Below are 22,746 nucleotides of genomic sequence, written 5' to 3'. Positions count from 1 at the left end.
GTCACCTTAATGCCTTCTATGTCATTTATTTGCTTACCTCAAGAGTCACTACAATGATGCCTTCTATGATCCCCCTAATTAAACCCTCCCATTACCTGCCACGTGTCCCCTGCCCTTTTCCCCCATTTTTCCAATAAACAACTTTTGTTTCTTCTCGAATCATGCAAAAGTGCTTTATCACAGTTTTTTCCAAAATATATTTAAGGCATCTTTTTAGTAACTAAAATCAAAAGTGAGTTTATATGTTCAAAAAAATACTAATAATAATCAAAAGTGAGTTTCTGATTATTGGCTAGAACCTAGAACGTTGAGTTGTGGGTCGACATCTAATTATTTCAGAATGGATGTAAGTTTGTGTCACATAAAATCATATATTTGGAAAATCCGAAGGGAATAAACAAATGTATTACTTCATATGAACAAATTTAATAGTACGAACATATAGCGATTAAATCATCCCTAACTCATCTTTTGGTTAGCATGTTAACCCGTGCCATGGATCACCAAGACGGATAGAGATAGACAGATTTGTTCCACAATTTCATAATTTTCCTAGTGGAAGTGTCATCCAATTGGTTATGTATGATTTGTAGGTTTCGGCCTGATTTGAGTTCCAGACTAGGGGAGGTGAGATAGCTAATGATGTCTGCCAAGATACCTACATTAAACAAATAGAAAACTATGTCGTAACTACGTTGCAAATTACTATAAATACATTAGACCACTTCAATAGTTTTTACTCAACACACACAACTTAAAACATTATGTCGATGGAGGAGCTTAGTAGCTGTGAGAGCTTTCTCACAAGCTCTAAACCCTACTTCGCCATGATATCTCTCCAGTTTGGCTACGCCGGCATGAACATAATTACCAAAATATCCCTCAACACCGGTATGAGCCACTATGTCCTTGTCGTCTACCGCCATGCAATCGCCACCGCCGTTATTGCACCCTTTGCTTTCTTCTTCGAAAGGTTACATCCATTTCATTTCATTACATTCTTTGAATTTTTGTTCACCAAGAATCGATAAATTGTTAATGTTTTCTAACTCCGGATTTTTGTTTTACAGGAAGGCTCAGCCGAAAATAACGTTCTCCATTTTCATGCAACTATTCATTCTCGGCCTTCTCGGGTTTTTACTTTAACTAACTAATCACTGTCTCATTTTAACTACGTTGTTTTAGCAAAACCAAAGAAAGAGAATTAACATTTATATACGATAAACAAAAATTTACAGGCCAGTGATCGATCAAAACTTCTACTACATGGGGCTGAAATATACTTCCCCCACGTTCTCATGCGCCATGAGTAACATGCTTCCGGCCATGACCTTTATCTTGGCCGTACTATTCCGGTACATATATAAATGCACAAATATATTAGGTCACTGTTAAATTTTATGGCTTTCAACTCAAAACCGTTTGTTGTTTTCTCTCGGTAACTTATGGTTTTGATTATAGGATGGAGATGTTGGACGTGAAGAAACTGTGGTGTCAGGCGAAAATAGGCGGCACGGTGGTGACAGTAGGCGGAGCGATGGTGATGACAATTTACAAGGGACCCATCGTTGAGCTGTTTTGGACCAAATATATGCATCTTCAAGACTCGTCACATGCTAATCATACGACGTCGTCTAAGAACTCATCAAGTGATAAGGAATTTCTCAAAGGTTCCATCCTCCTCATCTTTGCAACACTAGCATGGGCCTCCCTCTTCGTTCTACAGGTATGTACACATAGAGAGAGACAAAATTGAGTTCGAGATTCTCTTTTTCTTTATATATATAATATATTTCTTTTTGTGTTTACGTCAAAAGAGTAGTTTTACATATTATTCGCTTATTGTGTTTTCTTTTTTGGTTTGGTTTATGTGATTAGGCAAAAATACTAAAGACGTATGCGAAGCATCAGCTTTCTCTAACAACACTAATTTGCTTCATCGGAACACTACAAGCAGTTGCTGTGACGTTTGTGATGGAACACAATCCCTCTGTTTGGAGAATTGGTTGGGACATGAATCTCCTTGCCGCCGCTTACTCTGTAACAACCTCACTTATTCTTTATTAATTTTGCACCAAAAAAAAAAAAATCTAATATATTGATAAATAAAAATAGGGGATTGTGGCATCAAGTATCTCATACTATGTGCAAGGGATAGTGATGAAGAAAAGAGGACCTGTGTTTGCTACTGCCTTTAGTCCTTTGATGATGGTTATTGTTGCTGTCACGGGTTCTTTTGTCTTGGCAGAAAAAATCTTCCTTGGAGGGTAAATATCCACTTTAATTTGCCCTTTTTCTCATTCTATTCATGCATGGTTATGTTGAATATCTCACTTAAGGCTTATCAATTGTTTGCGACATCCAGGGTGATTGGTGCAGTACTGATTGTAATTGGACTGTATGCGGTCTTATGGGGAAAGCAAAAGGAAAATCAAGTGACAATATGTGACGATCAATCCAAGATTGAGTCAAATAGTAAAGTAACTAAAGATGTGGAAGCTAATGGAACCGAAATGAAAATCTCGGAAGGTGATAACTCTATGCTGTCGACGATTGTAATCAGCGTTCCATTATCGGAAACACCTTTGAAAAAGACTATCCAAGAGCCATGAAGAAAGTATGGGGGAGAAGAATAAAGCGAAAGGTTGTTTTGGTCGAATCAGTGTATTTTTGTCTTTTAATTTTGACCTTATCTATGTAAGACAGTAAACATAAGAGTAAGAGCTCCAACTACTTTTTTTCTTTTGTAAACAAAGAGCTCCAACTTTACGCCTCTTCTTTTAAATAATACGAAGGCTTTTCACACACATCAAGTAATCCACTTTTCAAACTATTTCAAGTATGTATGTGCAAAGTTATAAAAACCTCAAAATCTAATCAATATTCAATTTCTTATTAGAAGAAAACTAGGTTATGTTTATCGTCAACGTCTTTTGTGTTTACAGTACATCGATCTAGCAGATAGAGAACGAACTATGGTTATAGAGAAATTATTGATTGGGGAAGGAGAGAGAATGGAGTTGGAGAAAAGAGACAAGAGCGCTTTAGAAGGAAGAAGATATGGATTAGCAGTTTCCGAGAATGTTTGGGGAAGAAGTGTCCTCCCGTGTTGTACACGCTATCAAAGAAGGTTTCAGTGTTCTCTAGATCAGCTAATGTTCATTGTACTAATTAAACATATACTTTCATCAGTGTCGCAAGAACGCAAGATGATGATCCATCAATGCTAATTTTGGGTTATCACTTGGTATGTGAATACGTCATCAATGCTAAGTTCATGATACTGAAACTATAAGTATTCCCAATCATCGTCTTTATCAATATTCTGATGTGTTTGCTCTCTTTCTTCTCCTTCTCCTCAAATCTTCTTCTCCTTGTGCATCGGCTCTTTTCTGCTTAAGATTCTGTGTCTCTCTTCATCCGTCGTAGCTACCTCTATTTCATCTCTTCTAAGATAAAAGCCTCATGAGCCTGTGAGAGAGACTCTCTCCTTGGTTGATTCCTTCTCAGTCTTGATAGACTCAATATCATCTTCATTCTTCGCTATCAAGTTTTTTAATCGAGAAAAAGGAAATAACTCAACACAGAAAAAAGGAAACAACAAATAAGATTTTTAGAAAAAAGGAAATTACAAAGAAGATTCAGAAAAAAGTAAACAACACAGAAAAAAAGGAAACTAGAGAGTTTCGAGCCTTCTCTTCTCTCTATGTGTAATCGTTTTTTCATCAAACAAACCAGAAAAACCACAGAGATTGAGAAAGAGTTACAGAGTGAGAGAGAGATTAAATTACAATCGCCAATTGCTCTGATTTTTTTATCATTCTCTTCTTCGATTCATGCTTCTATTTCATCTTTGAGTTCTTCGAATTTCATGATTTTTCTCTGGATAAATCTTTTCCGTGATGGAAGAAGATGATGCTCTGATTCTTCTTCTCCCTTTGTCTCTCGATATCATCTCTCAGTCTCCGTCGTCGGAGGAGGTTCAAAGACGTCGGATCTTGTTTATACTATCTTCGATGCTCTGGTTGAGGAGGATCATGAGAAGCTTTTGCGTTCACGGTGGTGGAGAAGAAGGTGGTGACGGACACGGTGGTGGACAAGGTCTTGGATTGCAATCTCATCTTCAGCCCAACAAAAAGCCCATTCACATGCCCATTAAAAATTTGAGGTCAATTTTTATCATTTTTTAATTTTTAAAAGTTTTTCAATATTACAGCTTTTTTATTTATTCTTTCTCACAGATTTTCAAATCTTTTCAAAACTTTTCATTTTTTTAAAAAATAGTTTTTAAAATTTTGATTTTGTTTCTTTTCGGATTTTAAAAATCTTTTCTTTCTCATGTTTGTTTTTCTAAATTTTTTTATTTTTTTATACTAAATTTGCATAATGATAGGAAAACTAACCGGATTTTGGATTCAGCATTAGTCGTTAGCGATTCCAAACATTCAACTTGTTTTTCCTATTGTTATGTAGATTTAGCATTCATGTTTTTAATACGGATTTTTTTAAAAAATATTTTTTAAAATTATGATTTGTTTTTTTTTCGGATTTTAAATTGTTTTTCTTTCTTTATGTTTGTTTTTTAAAAAAAAATTGTTTGTTTGGATTCTAAATTTGCATAATGATAGGAAAACTAACCGAATTTTGGATCCAGCAATAGTCGTTAGCGATTCCAAATATTCAACTTGTTTTTCCTATTATTATGTAGATTTAGCATTCAAGTTTTTAATTCGGATTTTAAAATTTTGATTTTGTTTCTTTTCGGATTTTAATTCGGATTTCGGATTTTAATTCCCCTAAGTGTCGGGGAAATCAAGTTTTTAATTCGGATTTTTAAAAACAGTTTTTAAAATATAGATTTTGTTTCTTTTCTGACTTTTAAAAACTTTTTTCTTGTGTTTGTTTTTTTAAAATTTCTTCTTTGATGTGAAATTTGTAATTTGATTTTGAAAACTAACCGGATTTTGGATCCAGCATTAGTCGTTAGAGATTCTAATTCAATTTGTTTTCCTATTATTGTTTAGATAATGCCATAATGGTTTTAGAGTAAGAAGTTCTCTAGAATAATATTCACACCTGTAAATTTTATTTTATTTTTGGAAAATTATATATATATATATATATATATATATATATATCAAATAAATAAAATTTAATGCTCATTGAATGAATATTTGAATTTATATAGATTCTACAATGTAAACTCCAAAATTAAAACAGGAAAAAAAAATCGAAAACCATGTTTCCCAAATTAATGTATTGATCACAGAATCAAAGCATATACGTAAATCTGTACAAAGATGTGATTTGATAACCCTACGAAGTACAAGTTACCAAATCTGGAATACCGATCGAATCTCTCTCAGTAAAGATGAAACCGAAATCACGAAATCTGGCTAAAGTAGGTAAGATTCAAAGGCTGATCAATACTAAGGTCGCAAACTCATGCAAAAAAAAAAAAATCCTAAGTTTTAATCTCTAATTTTTAATCAAATCGTTAGAACAATTTACGACCTTTATTGAGCTTTCAACTTCAATCCTAAAATATAACAAATTTTAACTCATTTCCATCTCAAACACACAAGGGAATAAGGAAAGGACCTTAACTTTCACCTAATTTGAAAGGCGAGTGGGATCAAATCGGACAATGGTGTGGCTAGCCTAGACGGAGCCGGTGAGTTCCTGCATAGAGGACATGTAGCACTTGTCCGGAGCCACTCATCAACACAATCAGTGTGGAAGCAGTGATTACATTCCGGTATACACCGAACCGGTTCCCTAGCCTCGTAATCACATAGACATATCGAACATGGGCCGTTGTTGGGCCTCGGTAATCTCCGGCTATCTCCCAACACTATCCTTGGATATGACTCTATCACCGGTCGGTCCAAACCGAGCTTCACTTCAGCCGCGGGCGACGGGGAGTCAAGAACTCCGTCACTTGTGGCTTCGTCTCTTCCTGTAGATTTTGACCTTATGCAGATGTATGAGGCCAGCATTATAAAGGAGATGAGAACTAGGATGCTTACGGCGATGGCTATACCGTAGCCAAGCCCAACCCCACTGGCCGGAGGACTTATAGGAGACATATATGTGGAGAGAGTGAGAGAGAGAGATAGAGCTAGAGAGAGACTAAAAATGTGGAAGAAGAAGAGAGTTTGTAGGAGAAGGGGACAAGTTTGACGTAGTCCGCGGGAAACACAATTAAATGGTGCTGCAGAACATTAATTATCTCACATATGTATATTTTATTTTAGATTGGTTATGAAGATATATGTAAATTGTCCTCCTAAAATCTTTCATCTTCTTATATTAGTATAATGGACCGTTGACTCTGGAGTTTTAGCACGAAAAACGACAAAATAAAAGTAGTCCTTGAAGTTAGTGTTTAACTAGTAACACAATTGTACAACCCTTTCAGCCATATATTTTTTGATGTGTACGAATTTCAAGGACATTATTATTAATTCAACTGTAAATTATCTTATCAATTAGATCTTGAAGTTCTTGAATGGTTCATTACGAATAATTAGTCTTGTTTATAGAAAAATCTCTTTTTTTAGAGTTTCCTCTTTTCCTATATATACCATCCACATTAGCCAAACCTTTTCTCTAGAAATACGTTGAATTTCGTCTCCAAATCTACAATGTTACAAACGTTACTGCCAATGTTCCATTGATCGATTCACTTACAATTTTAAAATCGTTGATGTTTAGACGTAATCGCCTTCATTTATTTATGCACTAAATAAAACATTTCTCAAGAGCCAAAACCAAACCCATTACAAAATACTATCTAAATAGTAAATACTCACTAAATAGGCGAAATCATTTCCTTACCTACATTTGAACCAAAAAAAAAAAGGATAAGGGAACAATGCTTTTTGTAAAAAGTTACCAAATCACTTTTTGCAAAAAAATTTGCATTTATAAAGAGAAGTTATGAAAAAGGGAATTTCTTTTGCAAAAAAAAATCAAAATCACAATTTTAGCATCATTTTTTTCAAATAGCTTCCAAACCTTTCTTTCATTCACGAAACTTATATCCAGTAGTATACCGCTTCTGAATAGGTATTGCACTTTAGTCACATTATATCATTCAGGCCATTTTAAGTATTTCACTTTGTCGATCCGGGAAGTTAAATTAATTATTCATCAAGTGAACTGAGTTGAAACCGAAGAACCGTATCAAATTCCCTTTGGGCCACATGTGATCAGCCCAATATTTGTATAAATACATTGTCAGAATAAATATACACTTAAAAAAAAATCACAAAAATACATTAGCCATGTTCTATTTTGTTATTGTGAATAGAAAAAAAAAAGTTTAGATTTTTGTTATTTATATCATGTGGGAGACAAGTATATTTTCCTTCTATTATACGTTGCCCATCAATAACTAATACCCCACAATAGTAGTGGAAATCTCAAGAAAGTAACTTTTGCACTATCGGAAGAGTAAAAGAAACAGATGAATAATTTACATTACTTGCCGACAGACACACTTTTACAAAGAAAAAGAAAAGAGTAATAATGGCATGCTTACAAAATAATAATAACTAAACCAGCACCCCAAGTTTTCACCGATCCGCATTATTGGAGATGCCGCAAGAAACAAGAGCGACACATAAAGTGGTAGTGATTAAGATCATATGGGAAACATTAAAGACAATCACTTTTTGTGTAAGAATTGTTGGATATTTGAAAGCATAACCCACTTTACATTTATTTAAATGGAGATAATAATATCTTATCTTTGAAAATAGGTTTAAGAGGTATATGAAAGAATTAAAATAATTGTGGAAAAGATTTCGAATCAATATCTTAGATTTTCCCCTCTAAAGAGGCATTGGGTATATACAGTGTTCTAAAAAGCGGTCTAGGCGGTCGCCTAGGCCCCGACTAGGCGCTAGGCTCTCATGCGACGCCTAGATAACCGCCTTGACCGCCTAAAATTACATAGATCTTGTTTAATGTATTTTTTCAATTTCAATTAGAGTTTTATTTATATATATAGTTATAAATATTCATATATTGTTTAATATAAATATAAATAAATATTTTATCTAATTTTTATTTATAATTTCATAATTTTTAGTTTTATATAGATATTTTATATAACTTTTATATATAATATCATATTGATAATGTTTTATGTTATAAACGTCTAAACCGCCTAAAAAATCGTCTAGGCCCCGATTAGGCGTTCTAGGCGCTAGGCACTGGGTCACCGCCCGCTTAGCGCCTAGCGTTTTCTTGAACACTGGGTATATATATACACACTTTACAAAATCACATAAGTCAAAGTTTAGAAAAAAAAGAGTTTCAAAAAAAAAGAGAGTCAAAGTTTAGAAAGATAGCTTCTCAATAAATAAATAAAAAAACTTTAGAACTCTGCAACTTGTTTTATCTCATATACAGTGTAGCTTTGTTGAAGGTAGAACTCTCGAAGAGCTGTGATACAATTAAAACATGTGATTGTTGTATACCGAAAAGCGTTTTAGAACGGAATCATACAACTAATTGTTTAGGATAGTGTTTTAGCTAGATACATGTTTCAACAATTTTGTATTGTTCTTACAATATCCAAGGAAAAATAAATTCCAGTTAAATCTATATAATTACTTAAATTTTGTAGGTCCAGTGAGAACCGAAACCACGAGTTAACCTATATTGCCCAATGGTTCGTCCAGCGAGATCAAAATTTAAAAAGCAGAAAAATATCTAATACGTCAATTTTTCTAAAATGTATAATAAGAAACTTTTAGAAAAATGGTAACAGCGTTTTTTGCTGTGCGGGGAAAGCGGTATTATAGTGCGGTACGGTTCAACTGCGGTACGTGTGGAAGAAAAGTATTTGCGGGACAAGTGCGGTTTGTACAAAATAAGCGGTGCGGAATAATGTTTGATTGGTGAAAAACTAATTTGCGGGATACATATATAATTTATAACTAAATAATAATATAATTATAAATTTAAATAGTTTATTTATTGTTATTGAAATGATATTTTCATCTACTTACTTATGAACTTTAAAAAACAAAATCTATTTAGAATTAATTAAGCTGATTTTATTCATTAAAATCGTGAAAATACATTTTAAATGTAAAAAATACATCATAAGTGAATTTTTTTTTCAAAAATGGCATGTTTAAAAACTAAAAAGTAATCATTTATGAAATTATTAACAACTTAAATTAAAAACATTTTTTTAGTAAAGGTATGTTATTTGTTAAAATATGTAGTTGTTATTAAACTCCTTTATTAATCTCAAATAAATAAATAAAATAACACTATTTTGCTTTTCAGCGCGGAATTTGAGAAAACCACTAGGTAATTTGAAGTTGTTGTAGGTACATGCGTTCCATAGTGTAATACCCTGTCTTAAAAAACGCAAACAATATTTTTTTTCTTTTTTTGGAAAACGTAAATTATATGGAACTCATATGATAGGTGACATAAAACGTTTTTGGAAAAACGTTCTTGAAATCCGCACTTTTCAATGTCTCCATTTAAGGCCTAAAAACGAAAACTACATTCAAGTTTTTGCAACAACTAGAAACCCAAAACCACATTAAACACTAATAGAGTGTATGTACAGTCATGTTTACAATTACAAACATGCCACAGTATACACGCTATTACCAAAAAACCAAAAACCTAAAGCATGTTTAAAAAATAAAATATTTTCGTCCAAACCTAAGCTTTTTTTTCCTTTTTTTCTTTCTTATAGGCGTATTGTGAAGATTAGGGGTGAGACCAATTATCCGGGATCCGGGATTCGATCCGGGATCCGCTCCGCTCCGAAAAACAGGATATCAAGGTGGGGCGGATCCGGATCCGGATCCGGATAATAGAAAAATTAAAGCCGGATATCCGGATCCGGGATATTTTATATTATAATAATATTTTTTAATATTTTATTACTATTATTTAAATTTTATTAATATTTTTTTAATATTTTATTACTATTATTTAAATTTTATTAATAATTTTTATTATCTTTTATATAATAATAATACTTTTAATAATATTTTTAATTATTTGTTTTAAATATTTTTCTTTAATTTTATATTAATAAAAAAGAATTTATATAAAAAAAACCGGATCCGGATATCCGCCGGGTATCCGGTTATTTTTACGGATATCCTAAATCCGGATATCCGGGTGGAGCGGATCCGGATCCAGATAATGAAAAGACGGATCCGAATACCTTAAAAAAGCCGGATATCCGGATCCGGCCCACCCCTAGTGAAAGATATATCAAATTGCCTTTGTTATGAAAAAATTAATATTACAAACAAAAATTTACTTTAACCTAAAAGAAAAGAAAAAGTAAAAATAAATAATCTCTTCCAACTGGAAACAAGAGCAGTTTAATTAATCTATTCTTTATTTTACCGCGGATTCGAACTCAAAACCTAATAAGCGAAATAATCATTGATTTGTATCATTTTAGTTAAATATACTTTGGATTTTATGTGCTTGGTCATTTTGTAGCTCAGACCACACTATAAATACCCTTCTCATGCCAACACCATTTAATACCCATCCAACCCAAAAGCATACAATACAATATGTCTACTCTTGTTTTATTCCTCCAACTTTTTTCCATCGTCCCATTAGCACTTGGGTTAAACCACCCAAACTGTGACCTCACCAAGAATCAAGACCAAGGCTCTACCCTAAGAATCTTCCACATAGACAGCCCTTGCTCCCCCTTCAAATCACCATCCCCACTCTCATGGGAAGCGCGTGTGCTCCAGACGCTGGCTCAAGACCAGGCCCGTCTCCAGTACTTGAGCAGCCTTGTCGCCGGGAGATCTGTAGTCCCCATTGCCTCAGGGCGTCAAATGTTGCAAAGCACTACATACATTGTCAAGGTTTTGATCGGAACTCCGGCTCAGCCACTGCTCCTAGCCATGGACACGAGCAGTGACGTGGCTTGGATTCCGTGCTCCGGCTGCGTTGGCTGTCCTTCTAACACCGCCTTTTCTCCCGCCAAGTCCACCTCCTTCAAGAACGTTAGTTGCAGCGCTCCTCAGTGTAAGCAGGTATATAATTTTGTACTTACACACCTACCCTACGTATATAATAAATATGTTTTTGGAATGTTTTTTGATTAATTTATTTTATTCTAACGCTTACACTCTTCATCATAGCTTCTTCATTAATGAACCAGTCGTATTTAAAAAAGTATTTAGCTTATGTATGGCACCATACTATATTGTAGTCAAATTTTAATATTAGTAACCTGCGATTTGTTTTCTTCATCTTAAAAATGTGAGCATGATAATGTTATTGCGGCCCCAAGTGAACATTTATAATTTATTGACACAGTAGCAGATCTAGAATTTATTTGGTTAATAAAAAAAGGACAGTCTCTATTTTATTACGTGAAAAAAGTTTTTCACAGAGAGTGGGTTCCACGTGGTTATAATTGATAATTCCACCCACATTCAAAAACAAAACGTTCACGGGATTACAGAACAACTAAACACTCGACCGACACATAGACACTGTACTGCATTAACAACAATTCACGTGAACACTTGCTTCAGGTACCAAACCCCGCGTGTGGAGCACGCGCCTGCTCATTCAACCTCACTTATGGAAGCTCCTCCATTGCGGCTAACCTCTCTCAAGACACCATCCGCCTCGCCGCCGACCCGATCAAAGCCTTTACCTTCGGATGCGTCAACAAAGTCGCCGGTGGAGGAACCATCCCACCACCACAAGGCTTGTTGGGCTTGGGACGAGGCCCACTTTCCCTCATGTCACAGGCTCAGTCCGTTTACAAGTCCACTTTCTCTTACTGTTTGCCAAGTTTCAGGTCTCTAACCTTCTCTGGTTCGCTGAGACTCGGCCCTACCTCCCAGCCTCAGCGCGTGAAGTACACTCAACTTCTCAGAAACCCTAGAAGGTCTTCTTTGTATTACGTCAACCTCGTTGCGATCCGCGTTGGTCGGAAAGTCGTCGATTTACCGCCGGCAGCTATTGCCTTTAATCCTTCCACCGGCGCTGGAACCATCTTTGACTCCGGTATTTACTCTTATCCGGTTTGGTATCGGTTAGGTTTAGTTTTCTGTTTCAATTGGTATAATTTCGCATTGGTTTAGACTAAATAATTAGTGAATATTATAAATATATAACAAAATCTAAAATTAAATCTTAATTGATTAACTTAGGTTAAGTTCAGTTAATGTGTTTAATCTTAGTTATTAAATAACACATTTATTTGCGTTTTGGTTTATTTCGGTTTGGTTATAGTTTACAATTAATAACCATTTGATGTGCAGGGACTGTGTACACGCGGCTGGCTAAACCGGTATACGAGGCAGTGAGGAACGAGTTCAGGAAGCGCGTGAAGCCACCCACCGCCGTGGTGACGTCACTCGGGGGTTTCGACACGTGTTACTCAGGGCAAGTCAAGGTGCCGACGATAACATTCATGTTCAAGGGAGTGAACATGACGATGCCGGCTGATAACCTGATGTTACATAGCACCGCCGGAAGCACGTCGTGCCTCGCCATGGCCTCAGCGCCGGAAAACGTAAACTCTGTTGTCAATGTGATCGCAAGCATGCAGCAGCAGAACCACCGTGTCCTTATCGACGTTCCCAATGGACGGCTCGGTTTGGCACGTGAACGATGCTCTTAGAAAGATGAATGAGACAATAAGAGCCTACTCATATTTATGCAGAGACTTGTTTGTTTGTGTTCTTTGTGTGTTTCATTTTTGTCTTTTCTCGTGTCGTTTGCTTCACCAGTCTTAGAGGGCGGTGGTGTTTAGCATTTGTGCTATCAAGTCATTTTTATGTTTTTTATTGTTCTTGAATTCTCTAGAGATTTGGATCTAAAACTAATCAAATAATGAAACTATATAATATTTGCTCCTTACTGTATGCAACTATATTATAAATTAAAATGTTATATCATTTGAAATACATAAAATTGAGTATGATATTAGCGCAATGATCTAATTAAATTTCAAGGATATTCTCTTCATTGTCACTAAAAAAAAATGTTATTCATATGCAAATGTATGCAAGTACTTTAGAATTCATCTGGTTTACTAGAGCTATATTTTCTTAAGTACAATTAAAGTACTTGTAGGAAAATGATATCTTCTATATCATTTTAAATATATATATCTATATTCTGTATCGTATATCAATAATATCATAAATCCACAAAACGCTTGTTTCGACTTATTTTATATTTTGTCTTATTTTATATATGTTGTGTTTAATTGTTTATTGACAATCGATGTTCATCAATTGGCCCCTCAGAAATAGCGCGCCTAGTGGCTGTTTCAGCTCATAGTTTTCAAAAGGAATCCACTTTAAAGCTTGTATAGGGTTGTCCTGGCAATATGTATAAGACAATAAATTTTAGCAACTAATAGAAAAAGAAAATTGATAAAAAGTATGATTACAAGAAAAATATATTTTGAGTTTCAAACGAGCAATGTCGAAAGTGAAAACCAAAAGAGAAGGCTACCGGCAACGCCAATTGCTCAAGAGATCAAATTTCATAAATAAAATTGATCATGCGAAAGTGAACAGAGACACAATATTCTTCGGTTTAAAACTTAAAATGTTATAATTAATCTTTTGCTAAGAAAACTTCCAACAATCCATAAGGCCATCTCCAACGGCAAGAGTGAGATTTTTCAAAAAAAAAAATTGATATTTTAATTGTAAAAATATATCTTAATTATTTTTAATACATTGTATCAGTAATAAAATGACAACTGGCCACTTTTTGTGAGAATCGTTTCTCCTATTTTCTCTTTCTCTCTCCAACTTTATTTCTTTTTAATATTATTTAAATCTCCAGAGAACTCTTCTCTCCCTGCGTTGGAGATGCTCTAATAGCTTTCTAAAAATTTGAAGCTCTCTAAGAGTCTAAATGGTAACATTAGTTTTGAGGAATTGTTGAGGAATTTTGGTAGAAAAAAAAAATGTTACATCATTTGAAGACTTGAGGAATTTTTGAGGAATTGGTGGAATTCTTGAGGAATTTTTTTTGTTAGGCTTTTTTTTTAAAATTAAAAATTAAGTTATACTTGAAACTACAAACAACTTGTACTATTGAATTTCAATATTTAATGGTTTTAAAAGATAATGTTTGATTAAATAATCAAATATATTAACTTTTGATTTCACCATAATCACCAAAATATATAATAATTATGTTTGATAACACTTTACATATATTAACTTAAAACTTTCAATAATTTTTGTAACCTTAAAAACTTTTAGACATTTTAGAGAATTTAATTAATTTAAAAACATAAATCAGATTCGTGTTTAGCTAACTTGATTATATTTCTAATATAGTAATTTTAAATTTCTTCAAAATTCAACCTTATTTTTTACAAGTTACAAGTTTTTCATAATATTTTGTTTTTAACTAATTTTATTGGAAATTTTTTTCCTAATTAAAATTTTTAGAAGTTTATTTGATTAATTAAATTTTCAAAAAATTCAGCCAGATTCAGCAGTTACCATTTGAACTTTAAATTATTCAGCCAGATTCCGCAAAAAATCACAAATAAATTCAGCTAGATTCAGCAATTCAGCCAGATTCAGCCGGATTCCTCGGTTACCATTTAGACTATAAATCACCGAGAAGGTTATAACTTATAACGTGAAAGAAGATAATAGTTTTTGCTAAAAACACATCATAATCTTGGTTAAACTTGAGTGTCATATCGATCATGTAACCACCTAAACAAAGTGCCACTCTGGTTCACTCAATTATGATCAGGACTGATTATGATGATATTTATTTTGTACACAATTCTTTTATTCCACACCGGGAAAGTGTGATTTGAACCCCACACATGCAGACATGCTTAGGGTACAATACAATGGATAGTGGCTAAGCACTAGCACACAAGGTCTTTGGTGTTGTTATGATTAAACTATGGCAAACTGAAATAATTCGTTAATGTCTTTTTAAGGGAAAATGAATTGAATAAAGGAATAAAAAGTGGAGGAATGGGAAAAATAAAGCCAGATGCGGAAAATCTCTAGAAACAGGAAAAAAAAACAGAGCAGAAAAAATCAAGGTGCACTAATGCATACAACATTTTCCAATAATTGTATTGAAAAACGAATTCTAGATTCGTGTTTGAGAAAATAGATATGAATGAAAACCGAATTTTACTCCGGTTTGATTTGAAAAAATTCCAATTTGGTTTGGTATTGAAATTAAGAATTTGTGGGTTTGGCAGTTACACGCGTAGGCTAGTGAAAAAGCCCACCACACACATCTTCTTCCGACTTCCTCCCCTCTTTTATCTTCTTCGCCTTGTCTGTTCTCTAAGAAGAAGTAAGAAGATAGAACAAACCCAAGAATCTTCTCGAATCTGATCAACCATGTCGAACGTCTTGCTATCCCCAAACGGCTGCGTTTTTGCATCGCCCAAACCTCTTGGCAGATTTCTGAATTCAAAGTCCGGCGGACGGAAACTTCTCTTCTCCGTCGTTAGAGCTTCTTCCGATGATGCTGATTGTAATGCCGAAGAATGTGCTCCCGAGAAGGAGGTACTCAATCCCATCTGTAGTTGTTTCATTCTCAGCTCAATTTGGTCTCTTTATCAAAACCATGATGATAACTTTGTTGTTGTTGCAATTCTTTTCAATTACTGAGAAAGATGGATTGGTTGATTAGTGAAACCTTGATGAAAGAGAATTGATGTTTATGAATTGAAGTGATTATAAAGTTGGAATTTTTTTAGGAATGGAAATGATGTTATTGAACAGGTAGGAACAGTGAGTATGGAATGGTTGGCTGGAGAGAAGACGAAAGTGGTGGGAACGTTTCCTCCTCGGAAGCCGCGTGGTTGGACTGGCTATGTTGAGAAAGATACTGCCGGTCAGACGAATGTTTACTCTATTGAGGTTGGTACTTCTTACATTCTCCATCTATCTATCCACTCATCGCGAAGCACTCCTGTTTGTAAGTCTCAGAGAGTTTGGAGGGATATTGGTTTTCAATTGACAGAGAAAGCTTCAAACTTCGCCTGAGGATTGGCTGTTTTGTTTCTGTGATAGGCATTGGAAATGTAGTGAATGCATAAGAACAACAAGAGATTAGGGGTCTTTGACCAGTTGCTTGTTTTGTGAGCCTTTTGGCTTTGGGACAAGTATGAGATCTCTTTAACAAATTTTCAATATACATTTGGCTCTTTCTTTGAGTTTGATCTTAGGTTTTTCATTGCAATCCTTGATTCAAGGATAATTAAGAAAGTTACGCTTCTCGATCTTACCAGTTTGGTGTTATATTTGGGTCTCGTTTGATATAAACTTTTTTGGTGTTTTTTCTTTGTGTTCGTTCCATTATTCTGTCATCGATCTCAACCTCCACCTCCAGGGAATATGCATTAGCTTGCAACAATGTGTCATGCAAATCCGCATCTTTTTGAGATGGGCTTCTTGATCTAATTCTATTGGCTTTTTCTTTATGGGAGTTTTTCTGAAGAATAGCTTTTCTTGTTACTTTTGCAGCCTGCAGTATATGTTGCAGAGAGCGCAATCAGCTCAGGTACTGCAGGATCATCTTCTGATGGGGCTGAGAACACAGCAGCAATCGTAGCAGGCATTGCCCTTATCGCACTCGCTGCAGCTTCCTCTATACTCCTCCAAGTTGGGAAAGATGCACCGACTCGACCAAAAGCAGTGGATTACAGTGGACCCTCTCTTAGCTACTACATCAACAAGTTCAAGCCTTCAGAAACTGTTCAAGCTTCTACCCCCTCCATCACAGAAGCTCCGCCGGTGGCCGAGCAAGAAACCTCAGTGCCTGAAACTCCACCGGTGGCTCAGCAAGAAACCTCACTGCCGGAAACTATGGCCAGTGAGGCTCAGCCAGAGGCGTCCTCTGTTCCAACAACAAGTAGTACCTCTTAGGAGGTTAGCCTAGGATTATATCTTGTGTAAAGATGAGATGAAGCATAGACCAATATTATGCATTCTGTTAATATTCGGATATATCTACCTATATGTATACACTCTTCTCTATGAGTTGATGAATTAATCAAATTTCAAATCCTATTCATTTACATTTTTTTTTTTTTTTTTTTAAAAATTCATTTACATATAAACCAGATTCCTATGTTTTGTCACTGTAAATTGTCTTGCTCGTTCTTGACCTGTGGAAATTACGGACTCACTTCTTGCTCTCACAACCTCACTCGAAAACAGAACACACTCTGTTTCCTATTAAGCTAAAATAAGAACAATTTATGACATATATCCATCTCTCTCTTATTCCAACAATATCATCATTAGCTCTCATGTAGCTTTGGCGGGTTCACGTGTCTTTCCAGTCAAAAGCAAGCTTCATCTTACAGACAGCTTGAGGAGTACTACTAAGGAAAGTAGACTTACATTCGCGGTGGATTAAGCTCGAATCTTTAAGGTTTTGAACCTTCTAAGTGTGTCAGAGTCTTCTCTCTTTTTTTAACCTTTTGATGGGTTAAATTTAGTAATTTACGATACAACGAGTTGAGTAAAAAAACAACACTAGGCGTTTCAAATCACTTCTTTCGAAACAAAAATAAAAGTTCATATGGTTATTTCAGGTGACAATTTTTATAACTTAACTATTTTCTTTGTTTAAATTCATAATTATCCCACATGATGACTTGGATTGGATACATACTCTTGATATGAAGTATCTACGAAATATTCAATTAAATATAAATGTTTCAACCGATATATTATTAGTTGGTAGAACAAGTCCTGAAATATTTAAGGCCACAAATGAGTTTTGTGAGAAAAAAATTAAAAACCATTGATGGAAGTTTGTGTTGGTCGCTACCGGGTTTTTCATGTTTTTTTATCGTTCCAATTTTATCGGATATCTCTTAAAGAATGGGTTTTTACCATCAGTTTTAAAAAAAAATTAATAAAAAAACGACAGCTAAAATATATAAATTTATCTAGAACCGCAAATTTGTGCTTAACCCATGTGCTCTTAAGGCCGGCTCTTATATCTGGTTATACACTAAAAATAAAACTTAATTATCCAATCTAATTTATTTAAATTTATGGATAAAGGTCCGAAACATTTTTGTCCTAAATTTTTTTGGTGGAGGATAAAAAGATTAGTGTTCACTATTCAGCTTACGAATATCCATCATCAATCCTTACTCGATAAACACGAGGAAAAAAATTACGGCACGCATCTGTGAATAAGAGACTTGGTTTTAGAGTCGTAATCAAAGACATGTAGGCTTCGTCACTAAAGTAGGCCTCAAGTCACTCAATTGTTTTTATATATTTGTCGACATTTTTTTTTTATTTTTTTGGCTGCTTTGTCGACTTATTATAATAAGGAGAAAAAAAAAAGGATCAATAAAGCTACGTAGGCTCTACTTGCCTAATGCATCAAAGCATCCGATATAAAAGATTGCGCCTTTAACGGCATGTCGATAGTTATCTGTTCCATATTGTTAAATGATTCGGATCTAGTTCATGGCCTATTAGAAGTGCAAGGTGCTTTAGCGTAGGGGCGGATGTAGCCAAGTGGATTAAGGCAGTGGATTGTGAATTCACCATCGCGGGTGGACTTGCTTAAGAATAAGAAAGAGCAATCTCATGTAACTTTGGAGAGCACAATACGATGAAAGTTGTAAGCTGTGTTGACAAAGAAAAAATATTGTTGATTACTTACTGTTTTTATTTTTGTTATTGTTTTTGTTATATGAGCAAACATTATTTAACGGCATGTCGATATGCATGTCAAACATCAGATTTCATTTATATATATATTGAAAAGAACAGAAATATTACGTAAGCAAAGTCTAAAACCATTACATCATGTAGCGGTATAAAGTATAAACTAACAGGCTAGAACAAAATCAAAATCAGAATTTACCGTAAGACTATGTTTTACAATATAAATTAATTTACCCTCGACAGATTCTATTTACAAAATTTCTATCATTTAGTCCCACACTGAAACATTTATATATTTTCAGACTCTATAGTTATATTTTTAAACATAGATCTTAGTTATAACTAATCGTTAAATTTTAGAGTATAGACCTTACGTACAATTTACAAGGATATATATGAATAAGGACAATCATATCCGAATAAGATTAATATTTTGGATACTATTGATAAAGTATCAGGTTGGAAAATTATTGTTAAGTAAGAGAGTACAATATTAAATTATTTTTTGAAATTGCAATATTCGTTTCGAGGATGCAATATGAAATATTTAAATCAAATGTATATCAAAAAATGAAAAATTAGTTTTAATTGTATGAGTTGTAGCCTTGTAGGAGAGCAGGAGAAGACTAATTTACTATGCTATGGTCCCCAAATTGAATATATTATCAAAAGCCTCATAATTGTTTTGTAATCCAAAGTAACTATATGTGTAAAGTTGAACCAAGTGTTCTTGGTCTAGTGGTTGCCACTTATGCAGGAGTTGCCCTGTTGGTTTAGGTCAGAGATCGATTCTCCGCAAGCGCGCAATTGTTAGATCTCCACTTGGCCACATATCCCATTTGCATACCCGGAGAGAGAGTCTATCTGTGGGCTGCACCTCCCCCAGGGGATTAGTCTGGGCCCCTCCATAGGTCTGGGATTCCCCTGAGTTATCAAAAAAAAAAAAAAAAAAACTATATGTGATGAAATTATTTGACCAAAATGATTTGCCACGGAGATTAATTTAATTGTTCAAAATAAATATAAAATATGAATTAAATTAATTTATAGTAAGGAATTAACTTAAATTATTTGAGTATATAAGCATGAAGAATTATCATGTCAAATATACGATTAGTTTATGGTCTGCTCTTAAACCTTTTATATAATATGAAAATCATGTACAATAATTGGAAAAGGTTTTAATCAATTTGTTTTGGGTACATATCTAAACTATTTTCGTTCAATATATTTATGTATTTATAAATAGTGTCCTAAGTTAGTTGTGGGTACTCACCTAAGTTAGCTAACTAGTAAATAATATCTGGAAGTCCATGGGCGATGTGTGGAAGTGAACGTGGTACCACATGGGTATGGACTATGGAGCATGGTTCTTTCATTAGTATGTGACAATATGGGAGTTTGCTTTGAAGCCTACAAGAGATGATTCGTCTTGAAGAATCTTCAACTCCAAAGATAAAGATTTAAGAAAAAAGGAGTAACAAAGACAGGTCAGTGCTCGTATCCAAACAAACTTCTTCACAAGTGAAATCAACCATCAAAGACATCAACTTTTTGTCTTCTTCTAGTTCTAGTGCATGTTCGTAACTTTTTTTTTTTTAGAGAAATGTTTGTAACTTTTTTACTTTCTTAATGTCATTAGATATTATATGACAACCATGTAAATACCGCTAAAACTGCACTTATGAATCTATAGACCATGAAATCACCCTATTTCTAAAAAATATACTACATATTTAATTACGCAAAATGAATCAAATAAGCTCTTGATAACTAAATATTCTTTCAATATTGTATTATCGTGCATGCAATTAGCTAATAATAAGTTTTCAAATCTTCACAAAACATCTCAGCTAAAGTTCCCTTAAATTCATGAACTCAATAATAGATCCAAAACTGCCGTAAACTTCACCAGGGAATTATTAAATAAGTAATATAAATTATCTCAATAAAATCATCATTGACACATAGAAAGGTATTGAAAATTAAAAAGGATATCTAAACACAAATTTTCCATAAATTGTGAAAAATATTTGAGTCTATTTAGTCAAAATTCTGAAAACTGTCTGTATTTAACATACACTGATTAAAAAACAAGACTCAAATAATATCCCACGGGTGATTATAGTCTCTTCTAAGCTTTTCATTTTGATCTGGTTAAATTACCTACAAAAATAAATCCATAAAACTATTTTGCGATTAAAGTAAACACTATTTTTTTTTTTTGTGCAAACAAATTAAACACTCATATATGTAAATAATACTAATATCTTTTGGTATTTGTCCATGGTGCTTTCACGTACTCCCCAATCGCTAAATTTAAAACCAAACCAACGGAAAATGAAAAGCTTCATAAAAAGAAGGGGCTTTTGCAAAAATGCCCCCTTTTCAATATCACTTTTTAAAAATGTCCATTCTTTAAAATCTTATAAAAAATGCTTTTAAAAATATAAGATTTACCCAAATATGTATGTAACATTATTAAAACATACACAAACTACATTTCTATGTATCTAAAATCTTATAAATACTTTATAAATACCTTATAAATGCATTTTAAATACCTTTAAAAACCTTTAAAATATCTTGTAAAACTTTTGAAAAACCTTAAAAATCCTTTAAAATAACTTGTAAAACCTTTAAAAACACCTTATAAAACCTTATAAATACTTGGATCGAGTCTTCAAGTAGTAGTTACAATCCATAAGTACCTTATAAACCTAATAAAACTTTATAAAAATTTCAGATTTAAAATGAGCATTTTGAAAATGAACATATAAAAGGGACATTTTTGAAAAGGAACACACCAAAAGAGGTATTTTTAACAATTTCCCTAAAAAGAATAACTTCTTCTTCTTTTCTTTTATTTATCGAAAATAACTTTCCATATGTCGATTACCCACAAACATATAAATATCAAACTGACAGGATAAATACAAAATTGAATCAAATCGTTATATATAAACCATATCTTATATTCATCGTTATAGACAAATCTTGAAAAGCATATAATATAATTTAATAACTAGTGCGTCCCTTTGTCAACAAAAACAAAAACTGTAGATATTTATTTTATTTGTATTGTAGCTATAATTGGTCCGTCCGTTTCAGGGGGTTGGCTATATCTTTGTCCAAATATGGATAATTCAGTCGACAACTTAGGCGTGATGGACATAGTCACAGAGGTTGATAACTAGAATAAAACAAATGAACTTAATCGTAGGTCCTCGTTATAACACGTATCGTGGTTCTGAATTCATCGTTTTTTTTTAATATATCCGATCGGCTGATCCGATCAGCTCCGGGAGAAACGCACCGAAGTGCTACTATGTGGACTCGTCGCCAATACCTAGGTGTTGGATTACCACACTGCCTAACCCCGAGTTTGGAATGCTTTCCGACTAATGTCTGGGGGTATCCAGTTAGCCTAATCCCGGATACCATGTGAATTGCTTGGACCAAAGCCCAAGTCCAGACTTCCCGCACAAATGTGATTTTTTTTTCAGGATGGATCGAACCTGGGTTAGTTCCTTCCAACTTTTCCCCAATTTTCCCTAACCACTAGACCACAGCCGTGTGGGCAAGAAATGGACACATACGAGCAATATAATGCTATCGCTTGGGTTGAAGTTTAATCACCAGCTTGTCGGAGCCCTGCCGATCGAAAATAAAATGAAGAATGTGCACGGTACAAAATATAAGATAAGACAACCCGAAAGAAAAAAAGGAAAAAAAAACTGAGAAAATGTAAAAAGTGCAACAATAGTAAAACTTGTATTTGGATGTTGATATTAGGAGTAGACAAAAACCAACCTGGAATAAGTTAATCGAAACAAACTCGAAATTTATTAATAAACTGTGGTTTGGTTATTTTAAAATATAAGAATATATCTAAAACCTAAACCAAAACCGTTACTTTGTGTTTTTGTAACCTAACCACGCCGGAAAGAATAAACTGAAATTCATTAAAAATTTCTATCATTAATCATATGTATTAGCATAGATATAATATATACTAGTATTTTTGCAACATTTTGGTGATGGGTGGGTA

General features: G+C 33.9%; 4 protein-coding genes across 4 annotated transcripts; 3 read left to right on the top strand and 1 right to left on the bottom strand.

The window, feature by feature from the left end:
- Positions 1-585: 585 nt before the first annotated feature.
- On the top strand, positions 586-2,796 carry LOC9307317 (WAT1-related protein At5g07050). Its single transcript, XM_021023049.1, has 7 exons — positions 586-973; positions 1,071-1,133; positions 1,239-1,355; positions 1,462-1,726; positions 1,879-2,040; positions 2,116-2,267; positions 2,366-2,796. The coding sequence occupies exons 1-7, from the start codon at positions 765-767 to the stop codon at positions 2,610-2,612; spliced, it is 1,215 nt and encodes a 404-aa protein (XP_020878708.1). The 5' UTR covers positions 586-764; the 3' UTR covers positions 2,613-2,796.
- Positions 2,797-4,029: 1,233 nt separating this feature from the next.
- LOC9309360 (putative RING-H2 finger protein ATL69) lies at positions 4,030-6,841 on the bottom strand. Its single transcript, XM_021023048.1, has 2 exons — positions 5,602-6,841; positions 4,030-4,121 (listed from the first exon to the last, which is right to left on the bottom strand). Exon 1 carries the CDS (start codon positions 6,087-6,089, stop codon positions 5,610-5,612), a length of 480 nt encoding a protein of 159 aa, XP_020878707.1. The 5' UTR covers positions 6,090-6,841; the 3' UTR covers positions 4,030-4,121; positions 5,602-5,609.
- Positions 6,842-10,367: 3,526 nt separating this feature from the next.
- On the top strand, positions 10,368-12,900 carry LOC9309359 (aspartyl protease AED3). Its single transcript, XM_002873245.2, has 3 exons — positions 10,368-11,054; positions 11,562-12,042; positions 12,300-12,900. Exons 1-3 carry the CDS (start codon positions 10,578-10,580, stop codon positions 12,659-12,661), a joined length of 1,320 nt encoding a protein of 439 aa, XP_002873291.1. The 5' UTR covers positions 10,368-10,577; the 3' UTR covers positions 12,662-12,900.
- A 2,232-nt stretch (positions 12,901-15,132) lies between these two features.
- On the top strand, positions 15,133-17,074 carry LOC9309358. Its single transcript, XM_021022903.1, has 3 exons — positions 15,133-15,557; positions 15,777-15,914; positions 16,521-17,074. Exons 1-3 carry the CDS (start codon positions 15,390-15,392, stop codon positions 16,920-16,922), a joined length of 708 nt encoding a protein of 235 aa, XP_020878562.1. The 5' UTR covers positions 15,133-15,389; the 3' UTR covers positions 16,923-17,074.
- The last annotated feature ends 5,672 nt before the right edge of the window (positions 17,075-22,746 follow it).

This window comes from Arabidopsis lyrata, assembly GCF_000004255.2.
Source record: "Arabidopsis lyrata subsp. lyrata unplaced genomic scaffold ARALYscaffold_6, whole genome shotgun sequence".
Classification (NCBI taxonomy): domain Eukaryota; kingdom Viridiplantae; phylum Streptophyta; class Magnoliopsida; order Brassicales; family Brassicaceae; genus Arabidopsis; species Arabidopsis lyrata.
The sequence above is the reverse complement of the archived record's forward strand: the minus strand, read 5'-3'. Positions and strand labels throughout refer to the sequence as shown.